Below are 18,318 nucleotides of genomic sequence, written 5' to 3' on the forward strand. Positions count from 1 at the left end.
GCAAATCTATATATATATATATATATATCTGCTATAGGCCTGTGTGACATCTGTCTCTTTCTTTCTGTAGTGTATTCTTAAATACTTGCTGTTTCAACCGGCCCCTTTCCCCCCCACAAGAGTCAATAGACTTTCACTTCACGTTTTGGAAAAGATATAAAATTGATTTTCTACTGAGGTTTGGTAATTTGACAAGACATACAGTACCGTCTGTCTAGCATACACTTTGTCCGCGTTTGAAATGTTTTTCCAGTAACAGCCAGCACCTACTGCGTGTTCTGAGTAATTTAAGGGCATGCTGTGCTTCTGTGTTTGAGCAGGATCATTGCGACTAAAGGAGCACTTGTGAAATACAAAAAAAACAAAAAAAAACACACGCACTCAGACAGGCACTCATGCATACAGCAATAGACGTTCCCAGCTCCTCAAACCACGGCGACTCTCCTTCTCCTCTTCGCCTCGATCCGACGTTTCCGTCCTATCTGTCTGACACCGCAAATTGGTCTTATTTAATTTTAAATGGAAAGTCCCACTCTGCGTTTGATAACATTTTATCTACTGCATTTTAACAAGGGAATGAGAGACAGACAAGCCTTGGCTCTTTTTGAAAAAAAATAAAAAATCCTCAACTTCCCCGCTCGTCAATTTGTTTCTCCACTTAAAGCTTCCTACAATAGCAGTCATCAATTTATGAAAATGTTCAGCTCCTTGGACTCCTCTCTCTCTCTCTCTCTCTCTCTGCTGCTCTCGCCCCCTCAGTCCTTGAAATCTATATCCAGAATAACTGTCCATCACCGCTACAGCTCATCCACACTGCCTCTTCATGTCCTCGGGCTCTTTAAAACTCTCCTTGTGCAGTGTGTGCTTCATTTACTCCGATGTGCCTCCTTCTCTACCCAGATCCACTGTGCTGATGTGATTTGCTCCGTGCAAGGTCGCAGCGTTTAAACAGTCCAAACACTCCATAAAGATTAACAATCAAGCCTGATTTAATAGTACAAATGACATTTACATTTCATTTACAACACTGTGTAATGAACAGGATGAGCACTTCTTAACAAAAGACAGTGCTTCTGGCTAAGGTTTTCATCTCACAACGCAGTCTTTATGGAAATGTATACACTTCAGCGCCTCGTGAGCGTGTTGGGTCACAGGGTCATTGTCAGCCAATGCTGGGAAGCTTTGGAAAAGCGCATATGAGACAAAGCTATTTGAGGGCAGAGGAGGAGGAGGACTGTGTAGTATCAGGGGGAGTGGAAGGGAAATATAACATGAAAACCAACAATGGTATGGCTGAGAGAAATGATTTATGGTGATGTAAGGCTGCAGCAGATCTCTCCAACTGGCTGGCTGTCTCGCGGCCAGATAAGAGGAGGCAGATAGGATGTTTCCCTGACAGACAAGGTGACAAGGCGGCCTCAGTGTGTGTAAACAAGAACGCCGCTATCTCTTCCCCCGCCCGACGATGGGGTTAACACCTCTGTCCATCAGCCGGGCTCCCGTCATCGCTCACGGGGGCCCCTCCCTTTCCCCTCTGTCTGCTTTGTCAATGCCCAGGAGAAGGGGAAGTTGCACCTTCTGCTGCCGACGCCGTGCGCCAACATGGCTGGCAGAGGGAGGAGATGGGGGTGCCAGAGTTTTATTAGTTCTCTTCGCAGCCTCGGTCGCCCAAAAGAAAGAAAAAAAAAAGGAGAATCAGACAAGGTCGACAATCCTCTTTGTCTACGCTGTAAACACACAAGTCCTCAGAGCCGCAAATCCCTTCAAGCAAGACTGAGTGGAGTGTTTGGGATGATACAGTAGTTTGGATTAACAGCCCACCAACAGCTCAGCTTCTTGTGTCAGTAGTTTTAGTAGTGTCAGACTGACAGCCTAGGTCTGGCATTTGACTTAATGTTATTTTTCTTTCTTATGTTTAGGATTCTGTAATTACTTTTATCTTTTAAAAAACCCACATCACCTTAATATTAATACAGAAAGTACTAAACAGGTGTTCAGATCAAAAACAGTGTAGTGTCGGGCCGTGTTGTTTCAGCAGAAGTGAGTCATTGAAATGCAATCCAGGTGGGGACAGTTTGAGTAACAGATCCATGAAGGCTTATGAGATGAAAAGGCACCGCACAGCAGATCATAATACTACGACGGATTTGACACCTCACGTTACAAAGTAATGTACCGAAATGTGCTCTAGTCCCTTACTCCTTGGTTGGATAAGCACATTTAAAGTAACATTGCGTAACTTTTGCTGCAATAAATTCAACTGAACAGTGTCTCTGTCATTCGTACGTCTGTTCTTGCACTATGTAACTTTGCGCCCCAGGTACAATCACCCACGAGACGGTATGTAACACTTTAAGACACACACCATCAACTATCTCGCTGATTTTGGTGAAACTGTATCATATTTTATGCGCATGAACTCTGTTATTGGCAGAGTTCTGTGATGGACAGTAAAATAAACTGCTGCAAACTATAGCCGCTGTTAGCTCAGGTTGTTAGCTATTCTTCCAGGACTGTGCGTTCAAAGCACAGGGGGGAGTGTTTGTGTTTGTACCATCAAGACCACCAAGAAGAGGAAGTTTTCAAGGCCCAGAGGGGCCGGCAAGTTCAGACGGGGAGTGAAGCCAGTTGAACCAGACATAGGAAATCGGATAATGTATTCAGGCTCAGCAGCATCTATGGACATGATAGGGGAAGAAAGACTGAAGGTGACGTTGACAGAGGAAGCTAAGAAGATTTAAAAAAAAGGGAGTGACCAAGCAAAAACTTGCTGATGCAGCAACAAAACAGCCGAAACAAAACTGAAGATGAACTAATGTAGCAATGTAGCAAGCGCTGTGCATGTACCGTCGATGATGCTTTCAGATGGCTACAGTATCTTTCATGTTGCGATCAAAAGGAATGTCTAAATCCCAGAACTAATATCAAGTCAGTCAGCCATGTGAGAGCAAGGAGCCTTTTCCACTAACCTCGAACAACACATGTAAGCACGATAACTGTAGCCTCGAAATGCTTAAATAAAGACATTACAGGCATGAAACTGGCAAAAGTGACAAAGATGAGGTGATTTAATGTTTAAAACCAGACTCAAGTCAAGTCAAACGACTAAGTCTGACACTAAATCAAAGTCAGACGCGAAAATGAGCACCATGTTACATTGTGTTGGGGTGAAACGTTCTAACTTTTTTTGTAGGATGACCATGCTTCTTTTTTTTTTTACTGCAGTCTTCTCTGTCAACAACACAGTGGTTCAGTCTGTCTGAATAACATCACCTCCCTCAGGCCATATTCAGTCAATCCGAGTGTACATCCATTCAGCTCTTTGATCCTAAGCTAAATATTTCAGCAGTTACAAGACAGATTGGCATCAAGTTATTTGTGGCTGTATTTGTGTTCCCCACTGGATGAATCTTCCTGATTAAAGCGGTGATTATTTGTTCAGTGCCACCACTAATCAACAACTTTGTCACTGATTACTTAAAACATGTGGCTGGACTTTATGGATATTGAAATAAGCCAAAATATATACCGACTTCGTTTTGATGAATTTATCATAGGGGAAGAAAATGTACTAAAGCATGTAATTAATTAGATTTTTTTTTAATGGCTTAACAACCGTAATTAAAACATAAGTGCGATAAAATATACTAATCTTTACTCAAGCACAGGCGGTCCTCAAACAAAACTGTAACTTAAGTAGAAAGATTGCAAGTTTCCTTAATTGACCGACTTCCGGTGCAAAGTATTAATCAGATCATTAAACATAATTAATATTTAGTGGTCCTACATATTTTTCACGTCACCAAAAAATAAAATCACATAGCCATCAATTCAAAAATGTCCACAGATACAGATGAAATGTCAACTTAGCACTTTCATAATCCCCAGAGGATGAGCCCTTGCCATTTTGGACTTTCCATGGACTTGAAAACTTGAAGTCCCTTTAACTGGGGTCTTATTTCTGTAATTTCACCCATTTTTTTTTATCGGTTATAACAACATTGTGCTCAGCAAAGTAAGTTGCTGAGGTCGTCTAGTTTTCCTGTGCAATGACTGTTCATTATTGATGGTTTTTAACTTCAGATTTATCTCCAATTTATGTAGTTTATTAAGTCTGGATAAACCCGCTGGTTTGTTTAAAACTTGTGCATTTGTTCTGTTGGATTTTTTTTTGCGTTATAGCGATGTCAGCATGTTCCCAAATCAAGGAAATTATTTCGATGCGTCACGAATGGTGAATAGTTGAGGCAGGTGCCAAGTTCGTATTAATCTTTAACATGTACAGTTAGACACAGTGTTCTGAGGAAGAGCAAAATCTCCAGTATATGTTTGAACTGGGTTGTTTGAGGAACATTTCATCCTCTTGGGGCCACCGGCTTGGCTTTAGACTTAACTTGACAGCGACAAAGGTTTTTTATTCTTCAAATTCCAGTGGCACCTGCCTCACTCTGCCCTACAGCTGCACCTGGAAACCTTGTGATCTGGCAATCCCAAGAGGAGGTGAGGAGGTGAGGAGCTGCTGTCTCTCGCTGTCCCTCTCTCTCTATATATATATATATCTTTTTTTTTTAAATCTAAAAGATTTTGTTAGCCAGATATTGTATAATGTTACATCAGTAAACTGTAAACTATAGGGAATAAAAGTACGGGTGAAGACGGACTATAAAATCTATTGGGGGAAGCTCCAGCCAGTACTGCTTCTCTATAATTGGCTCCTAAGACTGATAAGAAAAGTTTGAATCCTGCTCTGTTAAGCTTTAAAGAGTTGCTCATGCACTTCAAAAACAGGTCTGGGTAAGCACGTTTTTTTTGTTTTTCCTATAGTTTTGAAGATTAGTTTTTAAAGAAAAAAGAAAGTTTGCAAACATTTCAAAATCAATGAATTGTTTCATCTGTGAAATGCTAGAAAATCATGAAAAATGCAAAAGATAGCGAGTTCCCAGAGCGCAAGATGAAGCCTTCTGATCGCCTGTTTTCTCTGACCAGCAGTCAAAAAACTCATGTGTTCAATGTTCAATCATATGAAACAGAAAAAAAGCTGAGAATCTCTTGAATCTCATTTGAAGCGCCCATATGGAGAACATTTGACATTTCTGCTTGATACTTTAAGCTGTGTTACTCATCATTTTATATTAACAATGGAGCAACGCAATGTAAAAGATGTCACTCATAACAAACCCATGGAGAATTGATGATACAACTTGTTCCACTCTAAAATCTCGAGAGCCAACTGCGATGATATCTTAATATCTTTCACATGCTTCACTCACATGCTAAACTAAGACAGGGAACACAGTATATAACATGTGATATCACTATGATACCACTGTGCCCAGCTAGTATGACATGATGTTGTGTCTCAGTTCGCGTACTTTCATACTTATTCTTGCTTTTTGAGTAGCGTAAGTGCCTTCACACTGTCGGTTATTTACTGTGAGTACCCGGATGGTGCACTCATAACGGCCAAAAGGTCGAGTGTGGGACGCTGGACACTTCTTGGCTATGTAGAGGAAGGCGTGGATACCACCGGCGGCCAAGGAAGTTGCTGAAGCTGAAGCAGTTATTTGGTAAGGTAAGTTGTTGTACGTAAATTTTGGTAGTCAACTATTGGTGGTCAAACGTTGGCGCCAATACTCCAACAATGTTGATACAATGTTGCGATCGTCTTTTCTGGTGTGCAATGGCCGTCACTGGGTTCAATTAGTGACTACACCAGTAAATACATAGTGTACTACATAGAAATGTTGGCAGCCAAGGAAGTTGCTGGAGCTGAAGCAGTGCTTCGGTTTTATGTTGGTGGTCAAATGTTGGTGCTAATTCTCATTTGTCTGATTGCAATTTGACGAAGAAGAAGAAACGATAAAAGCGATTCAAAAGCGTTTGTTATTTCGAGTAAGTGCGCAACGGCCGTCAATGAAGACAACCCCGAAATGAGTGCACTAATCAAGGTGGAACACAGTGTACTACATAGAAGTATCAGAATTGAGAGAGCTAAAGGCTGCCCCCATCAAATTTTGGTCGTAAAAGGAGTCGTAGCTGGGGATTTTTTAAGGCCATAAAGAGGTATTCACCATTTTACAGTCACTCGTTTTACGAAGACTGTGTGGGAAAAATACTTTTTAGTGCCGCTACTCCTTCACAGCCCAGCCCTGTTCCTTAGGGTGCGACTGTTTGTTAACGTTTTAGCCTTAACAAATTTATTTAATCAGCTGAGTAACGTACGTTCTTTCTTGATCGACACAGTAAAGTGCCAGTTGTAGTTTAAAAGCTGTTGCAAAGGCGTCCATCCATCCCAGCGGAAACACAAAAAGAATGCTGTTCAAAGCCGTGCTGACTGGATAAACACAACATCAACGCCTCTTACATGTTGGTCCTAGGTAATGAACGTGGGTACTAATCATGAATGGAACCTCATGAGGATGGGTTTAACAATCGCAGTTCATTAGTAAGGCTGTCTTAAAGGCTTCGTGTGTAGAATAAATGTGCAGCTTTGTAGAAAGGATCCTTAAAATAATAATAAAAAAAAAAAAACCTTAATGAACGCATGGTTTCACCGTGTCACTCCATTTTTATGTCAAAGCGTGTTTAATCTGCTGGGATATGATGAAAGAGGTCGTCTGAGCCTGTTTTCCTCCCCCGATGCTATAGATAGACCTCAATACCATCCTGCCTATAAAGATATACTAGACACAAGATGTCACACTTGTGCATCTATTCTCAGAAAAACCTGCTATATCCGAGGTGATACTGATAAAACGCCAGCCTTTACACCTCTCAGGAGTGTTTGAGACATGTAACTGATGCTTCTGGCTGCTCCCGTTTTTTCTTTGTCTTGTGCACAACATGCGAGGAAATCCAATCTGCACCCTATGTAACACCTCTGTAATTTACTCGGACAGCATATCCTCTCCTCCTACACCGCACAATGACCCCGGCAGGTTCAGTTTCTCAACCTCTTAACCCTCACCTGGCCCCCAGCAGCTTTACATTCAGCTCATGATGTCGGGATGTTTCTCTTTTGTACACCTACACCTACAACCAGGTCTCCATTTCAGCTCCCCCATGTCTGTTTTTGTGCTTGTATAACCCAAATCCCCATGCCATTCCCCTCACCCTCACCCTCACGCAGCCTGTCTTGGAGTATTAGGGGCTACAAGGAGAGAGAAATGTAATAAGCAGCGAGCCCCGGTGCCCCGTCAGCACGGCTCAGCCTCCAGAGATTCCTGCCCATCGCGGCAGCACCCATGACGGTGCAGATTATACCGCAATAAACCTGACACACAGAGAAGTCAGAGATTACAGAGGCAAACCATTTCCCACCATCTATTAACACATCTGTAAAGCCTCATCTCCGGTTTCGGCCCCGTAGTGGAGCGGACACACAGCGCTCTCTGGTGGCCAAACTCTGACACTACGCTCACAAAGCAATACAGTCACGCTTGTTTTGTTTGTTTGGTTTGTTTGGTTTTTTTTCAGTTTTAATCCGATATTAAAACACATTACAAAGTCTGTATGCAAATACCCTCATTTGTTAAATTAAATTACTGGAAATGCACAATTCTTGAACAGGTCTTTGTTGATGTGAACTACAGCCAAGAGCATAAATTAAACCATATTTGGATCATAAAAAGAAAGGCCCATCTCTTCAGTTTGGAAACTAATAAATATGACACTACTTTACAAGTGTAAAATACAGGCATACCAAGTTTGACATTAAGTGTGTATATATATGTGGGTTTTTTTTTCTTTAGATATTGACTTAAACGATCAGCCCAGTAGCTCACACTACCTATCATACTGAGATAAAGCAATAAACGATCACATTAAAAGAAAAATAAATGGAGTTTTGTGAATGAAATCACGCGGTGAGAAACCACTGAGAGAATAAGTGCATGAAGCAATGCATTTCCAGTGCGAGGAGCTCAGTCTTGTTTTTTTCCATTTAACCATGCACGGGAACAACAACAAAAAAAAACATTCTGCACACACCCGACGGTGCGGCCTCGTTCAAAAGAAAAAATGTTCAGAGAGCAGGCGTTTGTTTGCGAACGTCTTCCTGTAGTCCCCTGAAAGGACGACACACACACAGTGCAAAAAAAAAAAAGAAAAAAGAGAGAAACAATACAGCTTGGATGCGACACAACGACACAATAAGACAGTGCAATTAATCCCAGCCTCGAGTGACACCAACACTGTTACTGGTAAATAATTCTGATCGACAGTAGACGGCTGCTGAGTCAGCGTGAGCGAGGACGTGAAATGACACAACCATCAGCACCATTAAAGCTCCGCAATGTAGACCTTAAGAGTTACAGTGCATTGGCTCGTCCTCGGGCTTGTTCGTGGAGGCTTGAAGGGTGATTCCAGGTGATGACAGCTCTTGTAGTTTTTGGCCATCGTTTCCATCACTTCTGTACCGATCGAGGTCATTGCCGACGTCCGGGACAGCGACGTCTCTTTAATGAACTCTGACAGGTTGTAAATGAGGTGACACGTTAGATAAACCAGACGCTCCTAACTGTTTTTGTTTTTTTTCATATCAACAACGTGAACAAAATGTAAGCTGGACTTCACATGTGTTGAATGTTTAAATATAGAAATTGTTTTTTTTTTTGGCTAAGAGATATTTACATATCTGTAAAGTTATATCATCATTCAGCTTTTATTTTGCTGAATCATACTCTTTCCTCGTGGCTCGGTCTTCCAAAACTAATCTGGATTTCTGTTAAAAACTCGTCTGATTGTCTTGTACTTGTGTTTGTGGCCCCTCGTCTGACACCCGGTGAGTACAGTGTTATTATTACAGCTAGAAACGATGGCCAAGATTACAAATATATGAAGTTGTAATCAACTGGAATCATCCATTAAATACAAAACAAACAGAAGCAGTATGGGTTTTTTAAGCTGTGATGCCTCTTTGTTTCAATAAAATTCATTGAGGAGCATGTACACACACACACACACACACACACACACACACACACACACACACACATACATACAAACCAAAAAACATGGCTACCCTAGTGCTTGGTCTTCAGCCAAGGCAATTTGTGGATTTTGGAAATTCAGTATATTTACAGTTTCATGAGTCTGTGGCAGCTCAGTACGAGTCCATACCTGCTCTGCTGGATAAAATAGGAGGCGTGTTTCATTTGACCTTGTTTTCTTCCTGAGTATTTTCTTCTATCACCACTATCTGTACACCTGACAACTGTCCGCTGGCATCCAGCTGCAACCCCTGAACCCCTTCAGTCTGCGCCTCCTGCATTTGGCACTGTGTCTCCTCCCCCCCGGCAGTCATCGTCACCTCCATCCCGCTCTGGACCATCATGGCGGTCCCGTCCCTGCCCGACTCCCCGGTCAGCTGCAGCTCCATCACTCCCATCGCCTGCTCCATCGGAGCCGGGTTGATCTCGATGACCGTGTGCTCCTGGGCGCCTTCCACCTCGGTCTGCATCACCTCCTGCTGCACGAGCATGGTGCCATCCACCACCTGGCCTTCTATGGGCACCACCTCTGCCCCGCCGGCCTGCTGGCTCAGATGCACCAGCTCTAAGGGGCTCATCACTGTGCCCAGTTGGCTGGAGTCTTGCATGGTGGTGCCCAGGAGTGTGAGGCCTGAGGACGGGTGCAAGGTGATAGTGTCCGCCTTTCCGTCTCCGGTCACCATATAACGGGTGAAGAGCTGTGAACCGGCGGGGAGCAGGGTGACCGTGTTGGACGACTGGGCCAGGGTGGCGATGGGCAGGCCTGCCATGGTGAACGGCTGACCGACGGAGGACAGAGAGATGGGGGAAAGAACGGTGAACTGTTGTGGCTGCAGGGTGGCCTGCTGGTTGATGGGGGAGGTCAGGAGAGTGGTGGTGGAGGCGGGCCTCTGGAGACGGGGCCGCTTGGTCGGGCGCTTGGTGGGAGTTTTGTTTTTGGCAGGCTGTGGGCAGGACAGGAGAGCTCGCACCTGCTGCTGCTTCCTCTGCTCTTCCAACTGCACCTCCAGGTCTGCACAGGACGGAAATCAACAGCTGATTAGGAAGAACTTCAAATCCACTTTGAGCTGGTTTAAAATGAGATTTTGCACATCCTTATATTGATATTTAATACCAATATTAAGCAGAGATGGTGGGCACACAAAGCAAATGTCAAGCCCAATCTCAAAACAAGCACAAACTCAATAAAAATGTCATCTGTGATTTTGCAGATTTAGTATTCAAACACCGCAGTAACATAACCTTATTTGTAATATAGAGCTCTGCATGACGTCATTTTTCATAATTTAAAGAGTCATTTCAGGCCATTGCAGCATGATGCATAATTATCACATTAAATATGACTAATTAGAAGACATTAAAAAAAGAATTTCACTGCAAAAAGTATAAAAGTAAAATGATTTAAGCTGCAGCTTAAAGTCAGTTCATCTTCAGCTTCTTCCTGATGTTACTGCTGCAACAGAACCTGTTTGCCGGTTCAGGGTTAAGGAAAGGAAACATAACAGGGTAGACTGCTCTCACCTCGGATCTTTGATTGACAGTCAAACAGCAGGTTTGCTAATAATGCTGAGCTGGCGGTGATGCTGTATTGTTACTTAAACTGAGGTGTAACGATAAACATCATTAAATGATCACATCCCTCCTCGTAAATACACAGTGAAATAAAGAGATGGCAAGAGGTTGTTGAATGTTTTATGCCTCGGGTCAACTGATACCTGTCAGCACTCGACATAAACTTTCATTTTGGAAAGCTGCTCTGTATTATTTTTAGTTCTGGTTGTCTCCGAAAGAACATTTGCCCTGTCAGACTGTGTTCCCGTCCAAATGCATCACAAATTTTAAACCAGTGCAAAAGAAAATGCAAATAAAAAGTTTGTTTCTGTTCACTACTGCAAATATAAGGAGTTGGTGCACGAGTTAAGCAGTAGGTGGCGCCAAATCCCAATCCAGAAGAAGAGGGCGCAACAAGACGGTGTGAGTTTAAGACCGCCAGTCGAAGCTTACCAGGATAAAAAAGGGGATGGGTGTGTGGGTTAGTGTATCGATTTGTGTGGAGGGATGAGGAGGCTGTCGGAGCGGAAACAGCTGATCAGTCATGTCAAATATTCACTAAGTCAGAACTTTCACATTACGAAAAAACTTGTGCGTCTATGCTTGCATATTGCTGCGGAAACTTAAAGCAATGTGGATTTGTTGTAGTGTGACTATAATCGAAACGCCTCGGGTATTAGGACTTCCATGAGAAATAAAAAAACAAACCTGACAGCATATTCGCCAGGCTACGATGACGACTGACACAGAAAGAGTTCAACCGAGGAAATCACACACCGTACAAAAAAAACAGCACATCAAGTGTGGAAACTTATTTTTAGCCTCTACTCACTGTTGATCGTGCTGAGGATTTGCTCCTGGCAGGGATCCGTCTCCTGCTTCCTCCTCTCCAGGATCTTCTTGACCGAGTCGAGCAGGCCGAACACTTGGGCAAGGTTACTTAGCACCGCCACCTCTACCAGACAGGAATCTGAGATCAGTGCGGCAATCAATCAAAGGGTCACTTGGTCAGTCAGAAAGGAGGAACAAATTCAGCTGTTGTAAACAAACAAGCGTTAAAAGTATTCGTTGACACAGAAACCAAAAGTAGCCTAAAAGCTCTCCGATGTCGTCGTTTTCATCCGTCAGCTTCCAACAGCAGCTGAATTTGTCCTTTCTTTCCATTCGGTTTTCTAGTTCATGCGCCTTCGAGCGAGCCCTAAAAGTCTCGCATATGGTCTGCTTTGATGACGCAGTTTCCAGCAGCCAGTACACATTAGCATTGTTCCGTACCTGTGTCCTGTAAGCCAGCTGGCTCCCTGCGCTGCTGCACGCCATTCAGCAGCTCCAGCAGCTCTGTGCTGATGTTAGTCACCACTTCACCCAGCAAACCCACGTCAGCAATGCCCTTCCAAAAGTTCAGTGTGTCCTCTGTAGACACACACACACACACACAAGTTCAGTCACTGCTTTGTTTTACAGTACGTCGGTGACCTTCAACATGAAATGATCATTATTGTGCAATGAGTGATCTGTGTGCACGCTCTGTGACCTGAGATCTCATTAGATTCCTTCTTGTCTCCAGACTCCAGAGAGATTGAGCCCCAGTCCGCCTTCCCACTCAGAATTTCGGCCCGGTCCTCGCCCACTATTCCACCATTACCCAGGACCACCTGAGCTGCAATTTACACAAAAGAACACAAGTTATTACTTGGTAAGTCCGACATTTGAAGGTCAGCAGTCCAAAAGCATCGCAATGAACGCCAGAGATCAAGTTGGCAGCCGACTTGAACTTTTTGAATGTTGGAGTATGTGACTGACTTCTCTCATTCCGTTTCTCCGGAAATTAAAAATGCAAAATTAATGAACCACTGTAAAATTCAAGGTGAGGACAGCAGCAGTGGAGCAAGGCTCCGACGAAAAAAGGACTGCCGGGTAGTTTAAGGGCAAGTTTTCAAAAAATGCAGCAGGGGTGCCACAAGGGCTGATAATATATTGTTTCTCCGAGCACGGCAACTAAGAGTCTTTGCTGCTATTTGGTAACTGCTACTAAATAATACTATTTGTATTGGGGCAAGTAAAAATGGACTTCTGGAAGATTTCTGACATACTTGCCCGACTGGACAAGTGAACTCTGTAAAGTATATCGTAGCTGAAGGGCCATGAAAAGTTTGTTTTGCCACTGTGTCGGCCAAAAGTACAACTCGGAGACAAAAGTCAGTTCTTATGGGTACATCAATGAACTAGTGTGTGTGTGTGTGTGTGGTTTACAACATCGTAAAGCTGAGCTGTGGCTTACAAGTGATGCTACACTTAAGGTCTGTAGGAGGATGTGGTAAGAAGTCTCTCTAACTCCAACTGTATGCAACTTGCACAGAGAATATTTCTATTTCTCCTTTGACATCACATACATTTCTACTCAAAATCAATAGCAATTTTTAATAGTGCTGGCATGGTGACCGTGCTTGTGTTCTCACCTTGAGAGGATGTGGGCGTGGTGAGTCCGGTGCCGTCAGGAGGGAACCTCGTGTTGTTGATTAAAAGGTCAAACTTGGTGCTGCGGCACGTGTTTGTGCACAGAGTGCTGTGCTGGTAGAAGTCCAGCTGACCTGAATCCATCATTTTTCTGCAGAGCAGACATCAGGAGGAGTATCAAACAAGTTTGGAAATAGAAGAGAGAGAAAACAAAAAGATTTGCATCCTCAGGACACTTGTTCTTGTTGTTTGGAAGTTATGATTGTAAAGGGGCGACTGGTGAAGTGGAACAACTGACCACAACTGATTGCACTGTGCAGTAGCAGAACAGAATATTTGTGTATTTCTAACAGCAATGGGGAGTTTCATCAATACTTGTGTATTTGTTAGTGGAATATTAGAGCTAAAGATGGTTAGGACAACAGGGACAACTGTTCACTACGGTGTCTTTAATAGCTTCAGGTCCTAGAATATTCTGTTTCATAAAGTATGCAGGAGTAGTTGCATATGATTAAATATGTTTTACTGGATATTCCATATGTACTAGGACATTTCCATCATTCAAAGAGACAGGAGGTTTAATGAGAAGGCCAAGAGTCGTTTTTTATTGCCGTATTAACAGCTCAGACGTGATGGAATAACGTCTGTTCGGTTCATTTGTATGGTGTCACCACGCGGAATAATTCATGTAGGAGTCGCAAATCTGCTCTTTGCGTCAGCAGCAGCAGCAATGGTGATGACTAACACTTCACTAATCCAAAATGTGAGTCCCCCTCACCTGAGCATGATTCCACCCATCCTGATGGCTCTCTTCCAGTCTTTCAGCGTGGCTTTTCCAGAAATGTGCACAAACTGCTTCGGGCTGATCAGCTGGTCTTCATACTAGTGGAGACGATAAGTTAAGTAGCCACATTGAGGTCATTTATACTATGCTGAGGGGATGTTATGTGCTGAAGAACTGTGCGCTATATAATAAGGGCTGTGGCGGTGTTGTGCAGTAGTGACCACATCCATCATTGTCCTTGAAATGGAAACCACATGCTCCTACTATAAAATATATTTGATGTAATAACTGTGACACAGGGGCCGTACGCCTTGTTAAAAACGTAATTTTCTATGTTGTTTACTTCATTTATTATGTTTTCTGAGCGGTTGCCTGAGTTGCAGCAACAATGTCCGACATGTGTGTTGAACTGTAGCATATTTTTTAACAATATAACATTCCCAGTTAATGTCTGGCACTCTTCACATCTGATATTAACATCTGGCATCTGTATCCAGATAACAAACGATCTGCTCTCGCCCCTTTGCGTTTCTACTATGCGTATTCTTAAATGTGTTCTTGTTAGAGATCAGATCTCTGTCCTGCAGAGCAAAACCTCTGCGTGAGTTATTGCAAAACAAATGATTTCAGTGTCATCACAAACATGCGTTTGTAATTTCATCTGTCCTACATATCATTTACTGTTGGTACAAGCAACAGCAACAAAGACATTTTGTGGGCAGTGTTCTCGTCCACCAAGTGTACCATCTTGACGAAGCTGTGCGTACTGTTTGCTTTGGTTCGATTTAGTTTTTACAGCCTCATCGTGCAGTTATGCAATGCTGACAGCAACCTCACTTATTTATTTATTTATGTATTTATGTGACATGCAGCAAATAGCCACAGGTTGCAATCGAAGCACTGCGGCAAGAAGTGGGCCTTTGTACATGTGGGGTGAGCTCGATTATTTCTTCCCACTGTTTTGAATTTATTTTGTGAGACTTTTTTGCTCAGTGTTTCGTTTAATTCAGAACATTTGTTCCACTTGGCTGCTCATGACAGTGACTGATATTAGTGAGTAACTGTTTAACTCCCACTGTGGTTATTCCAAGACACCACAAGCAGTCAGGGCATGCTCAATTCCTGTGACTACTGACACTACAGTATTATTTAGTGACAACTATTTGTAACAGTTTTCTTTGTCTTTGTCTGTTTTATTATAGAGTTTATGTGTCTTTTTACTCTTTTTCATTTAAAATATAACTGCATACGGATTGGCCTTTATGAAACATAATAGTTTGAGGTGCTTCAATGACGATGAATACTAACCTTCACACATTTCACGTTGATTCCCGGGCACACAAATTTCTTCAACAGCAACACAGCTTTACTGTCGCCGCACGTTATGGGACAGCCGATTTCAACGTCACTGTCCTCAGTTTGTTCTGACAGAATTAAAAACACACAAACACGCACACAACGTTTTAACGTGAGGCCAGAGGAAAAAACTTTTTGTCGTGTCATTTCGGACAATCTCTTACCTGGATGTGTTTCGACGGTCATGACGGCTGCATCTGTTTCTGCTGATTCATCTCTGAAAAGAAAACATTCGGCATGTTCACACTTCTTGTCAGTATAAAATATTCCGTATATCTGTTGTATATTTACTTAGGAGTAGTGTCCCACTGTAATTAAAACCTAATAATAGCTCATCATGTGGCAATCCCTGTAGATGTGTTTGTTGTCCTATATCGTTTGGAACTGTCATTTCAGTGCTCGTCCTCGCCTAGCGTAGTCTCAGTGAAGTCACACCTGGCTTCGGTACATACCCGGTGGTGATTGGCTGGAGCTGGAGGATGACCTGAGTTTTATTCGGGTCATCTGGGTCTCCTTCACCATCCGCCTTCACCATCACCACCTCCCCCATGGACACCGTGACTTCCTCGGTGGTCGCCATCAACACTCAGAGTAGACTACAGAGGGGGGCCGCTTTCGTATGACAGCGATCCAGGTGTTTGTTCATCTGGAAAAAAAGGGATGAATACAGTTTAAAAAATATATATCATGAAAGTTGATATGAAGCTAATTTACTTTTAAGGCTCTCATGTGACCTTAGAATGAATTTTGAATGAAATAAAATAACTTAAAAACATTTTTAATCAAATACAACAATGAGGTCGCTGGAATGCAACGTGCACACATACATCCTTGGCTAGTTAATAGGAAGTCGAGGTGAAATGCTTAAAATAAACTCTGCAACTGTGGCTCCAAACAGGAAATACCCCTCTCTGGCTCTTGAACTGGTTTCATTTTAGCATTCAACCAAAGTTAACAATAAAATAAATTTCTTATAATCCTGCCTCCTGTGTGAACCTCTGAAGTTCAACAGAGTCAGTCTACGCTATGCTGGAAGTTAATATCTGTCAAAATAGTGATACTTGGAAGTACTTGGATGATGTTTTTTGATATATATACACACATATACACACACTTTAATAGCCTTTAATAGGTAGCTAACTGAACATGTGGACATAGTGTACCTGTAAGCATGTTGTAACATAGGTAAAAATAAATAAATAAAATAAAACATATTACGTAAATGTATCTACAGTCAATAAATTGTACATTAAATAGTTTTCTATCCCCATTTGTAGTTCTAATTCTTATTTTAATAAAAAGAAATTTTTTTTTTTACTTTTTACTTCACTTATATTCTTATTTTTAATTCAGATTTATCTTATAGGTTCGTTTTAATGTATGTTCACATGCTGCTATCTATCTATCTATCTATCTATCTATTTATTATGTGGAAACATTTCACTTATTCATCAATGTGAATACACTAATTTATATGGGCTAACTTTGTTTTAATGTGCAAATTAATTAACTAGGATTCACTGCTTTTAGTTTTTATGTCCTGATCACTCCATGTTACTTTTATCTCTGGTGTTTATTCACTGTACAGGTCTTATCTACTTTTACTGCTCTTAAATCATGCTTTTTACCCTTTAGGTCTTAATTTTTTTCATTGTTGTAGTTTTATGCTTGTTTACTTTTCTTGTAATCTGTAGTTTTTCATGCAGCTGCTCTCTTACTTTAAGTTCAGTTAGTTTTTGTCTATCTGAAGCACTTTGGGCTACAACTCTGCATGAAAGGTGCTATAGAAATAAATAAATAAATAAATAAAGTTGAATTTTTGTTTTTGCACATGGGAGCTATATTTACCACAATGAACTGTCATAAAGCCTTTTCTGCATGCGTGAAGCTCCTGGTTTCATATTATAATCTCAGTGCGCGTTTTTTTTTTTTACCGCTCTTTTTGCGTGATAAGAGCAGAGATGCTGCACAGTCTGCGGGTGTGTTTAACACATCACACGCTGCTCTCTCTTTCTTTCTTTCTCTCTCTCGCACAAAGTTGCAGCAGCAGGCGGTCACACAGACTCGCTGCTGACAATACTCAGACTCGGGCTCCTCGGCGGTAGCCATTACGGCTCTAACGCTAAGGGCGTAACTTGATGTAGCCGCTTTTGAAGGAGGAATTGTGCAACGTTGTGCGAAGCATTACCGCCCAGAGACGGGCGAAGCTTTGCATTTACAGTGTGACGGTTACGTGCCGCTTGTCTCTGAACCGTACGTCCCTTCGTAACTCTGCATTTTAACTCTCCGCTCCCCCTCAAAATGACGTCTCCCTGTGCGGCGGCACGTACAGCAAACAACGGCGCGGCGACGGCGCTGCCCCTCCATTCTGCTACGAGCCTGGTCGTGCTTGAACCCCCCCTCTCTCTCCCTCTCTCTCTCTCCCTTTCCACGCAATTACACCCGGCTAAAACTACCGTGGACGTCGTGAGAGCTGATGTTTAACGTTTAAAAAGCACGCAGTGGAGAAATTAGCGCGTCCTTACCGTTTTTTATGAAGAGAAACGCAGCCCTAGATTGAGGAGAGGAGCCGCGGCGCATGCGCGCTTCGCTCATATAGCTTGACTTCCTGCTGAACAGCGCTCGCCTTGTTGTTATCACGCTCCTGTACAAAAAAAAAAAAAAGTTCAGCTGTAACCTTCTGCAGACCCGTCACACAAAAGTGTGTGTTAGATTATCTGCAAGAGGAGAGAGTGTGGTGGCACAAGTAATGCCGCGTTAGAGTTTGGCCTGTTCTGCCTGCAGCCTAGTTAGTGCTGTCATTGGTGGTTGGTTTGGATAAAAATTTGAATAGTTGCAGCACTGAGCAGAGTTTCCTGAAGAAGTGAGGGCTTAACCCTAAACCAGGGGTGTTCACATGTGAAGATGCATTCATTTTAAAGCAGTGGTTCTTAACCTTGTTGGAGGTACCGAACCCCACCAGTTTCATATGCTCATTCACCGAACCCTTCTTTAGTAAAAAATAAAATATGATTTTTTTTACTGGTGCACAAAATGAACCGTGCATTAACATCACCTTGTTCAAATAACAAAACCAACACAGTGCATGAACTCACAACAACTTACCTCAGTGTGACTTCTGCTGTTGCCTTTGAGAGACCAGTTCAGATATGCGTGGCTTCACCTTGGCAAGTGCCAGTCTCA

General features: G+C 42.5%; 1 protein-coding gene across 2 annotated transcripts; it reads right to left on the bottom strand.

Annotated features, from left to right (window-relative positions):
- Window positions 1-967: 967 nt before the first annotated feature.
- gmeb1 (glucocorticoid modulatory element binding protein 1) lies at window positions 968-17,790 on the bottom strand. Of its 2 annotated transcripts, none has more exons than XM_019268104.2 (10): window positions 17,661-17,790; window positions 15,588-15,781; window positions 15,300-15,352; window positions 15,088-15,203; window positions 13,774-13,877; window positions 12,998-13,146; window positions 12,073-12,198; window positions 11,814-11,951; window positions 11,374-11,496; window positions 968-10,002 (listed from the first exon to the last, which is right to left on the bottom strand). In XM_019268104.2, the coding sequence occupies exons 2-10, from the start codon at window positions 15,713-15,715 to the stop codon at window positions 9,152-9,154; spliced, it is 1,788 nt and encodes a 595-aa protein (XP_019123649.1). In that variant the 5' UTR covers window positions 15,716-15,781; window positions 17,661-17,790; the 3' UTR covers window positions 968-9,151. The 2 variants fall into 2 exon arrangements, with proteins under 2 accessions (XP_019123649.1, XP_010736666.1); XM_010738364.3 differs by having other exon boundaries at window positions 11,374-11,511.
- Between the last annotated feature and the right edge of the window lie 528 nt (window positions 17,791-18,318).

This window comes from Larimichthys crocea, chromosome XIII (genome assembly GCF_000972845.2).
Source record: "Larimichthys crocea isolate SSNF chromosome XIII, L_crocea_2.0, whole genome shotgun sequence".
Classification (NCBI taxonomy): Eukaryota; Metazoa; Chordata; class Actinopteri; family Sciaenidae; genus Larimichthys; species Larimichthys crocea.

Bases quoted from the DNA above. Each gene is read 5' to 3' on its own strand.
- gmeb1 (XM_010738364.3), bottom strand. From the start codon at position 15,715: ATGGCGACCACCGAGGAAGTCACGGTGTCCATGGGGGAGGTGGTGATG. The intron at 15,204-15,299 runs GTAAGAGATTGT...TAATTCTGTCAG, and splicing joins GACCGTCGAAACACATCCAG to AACAAACTGAGGACAGTGAC. The intron at 11,952-12,072 runs GTCACAGAGCGT...GTGTGTCTACAG, and splicing joins GGAATCTAATGAGATCTCAG to AGGACACACTGAACTTTTGG.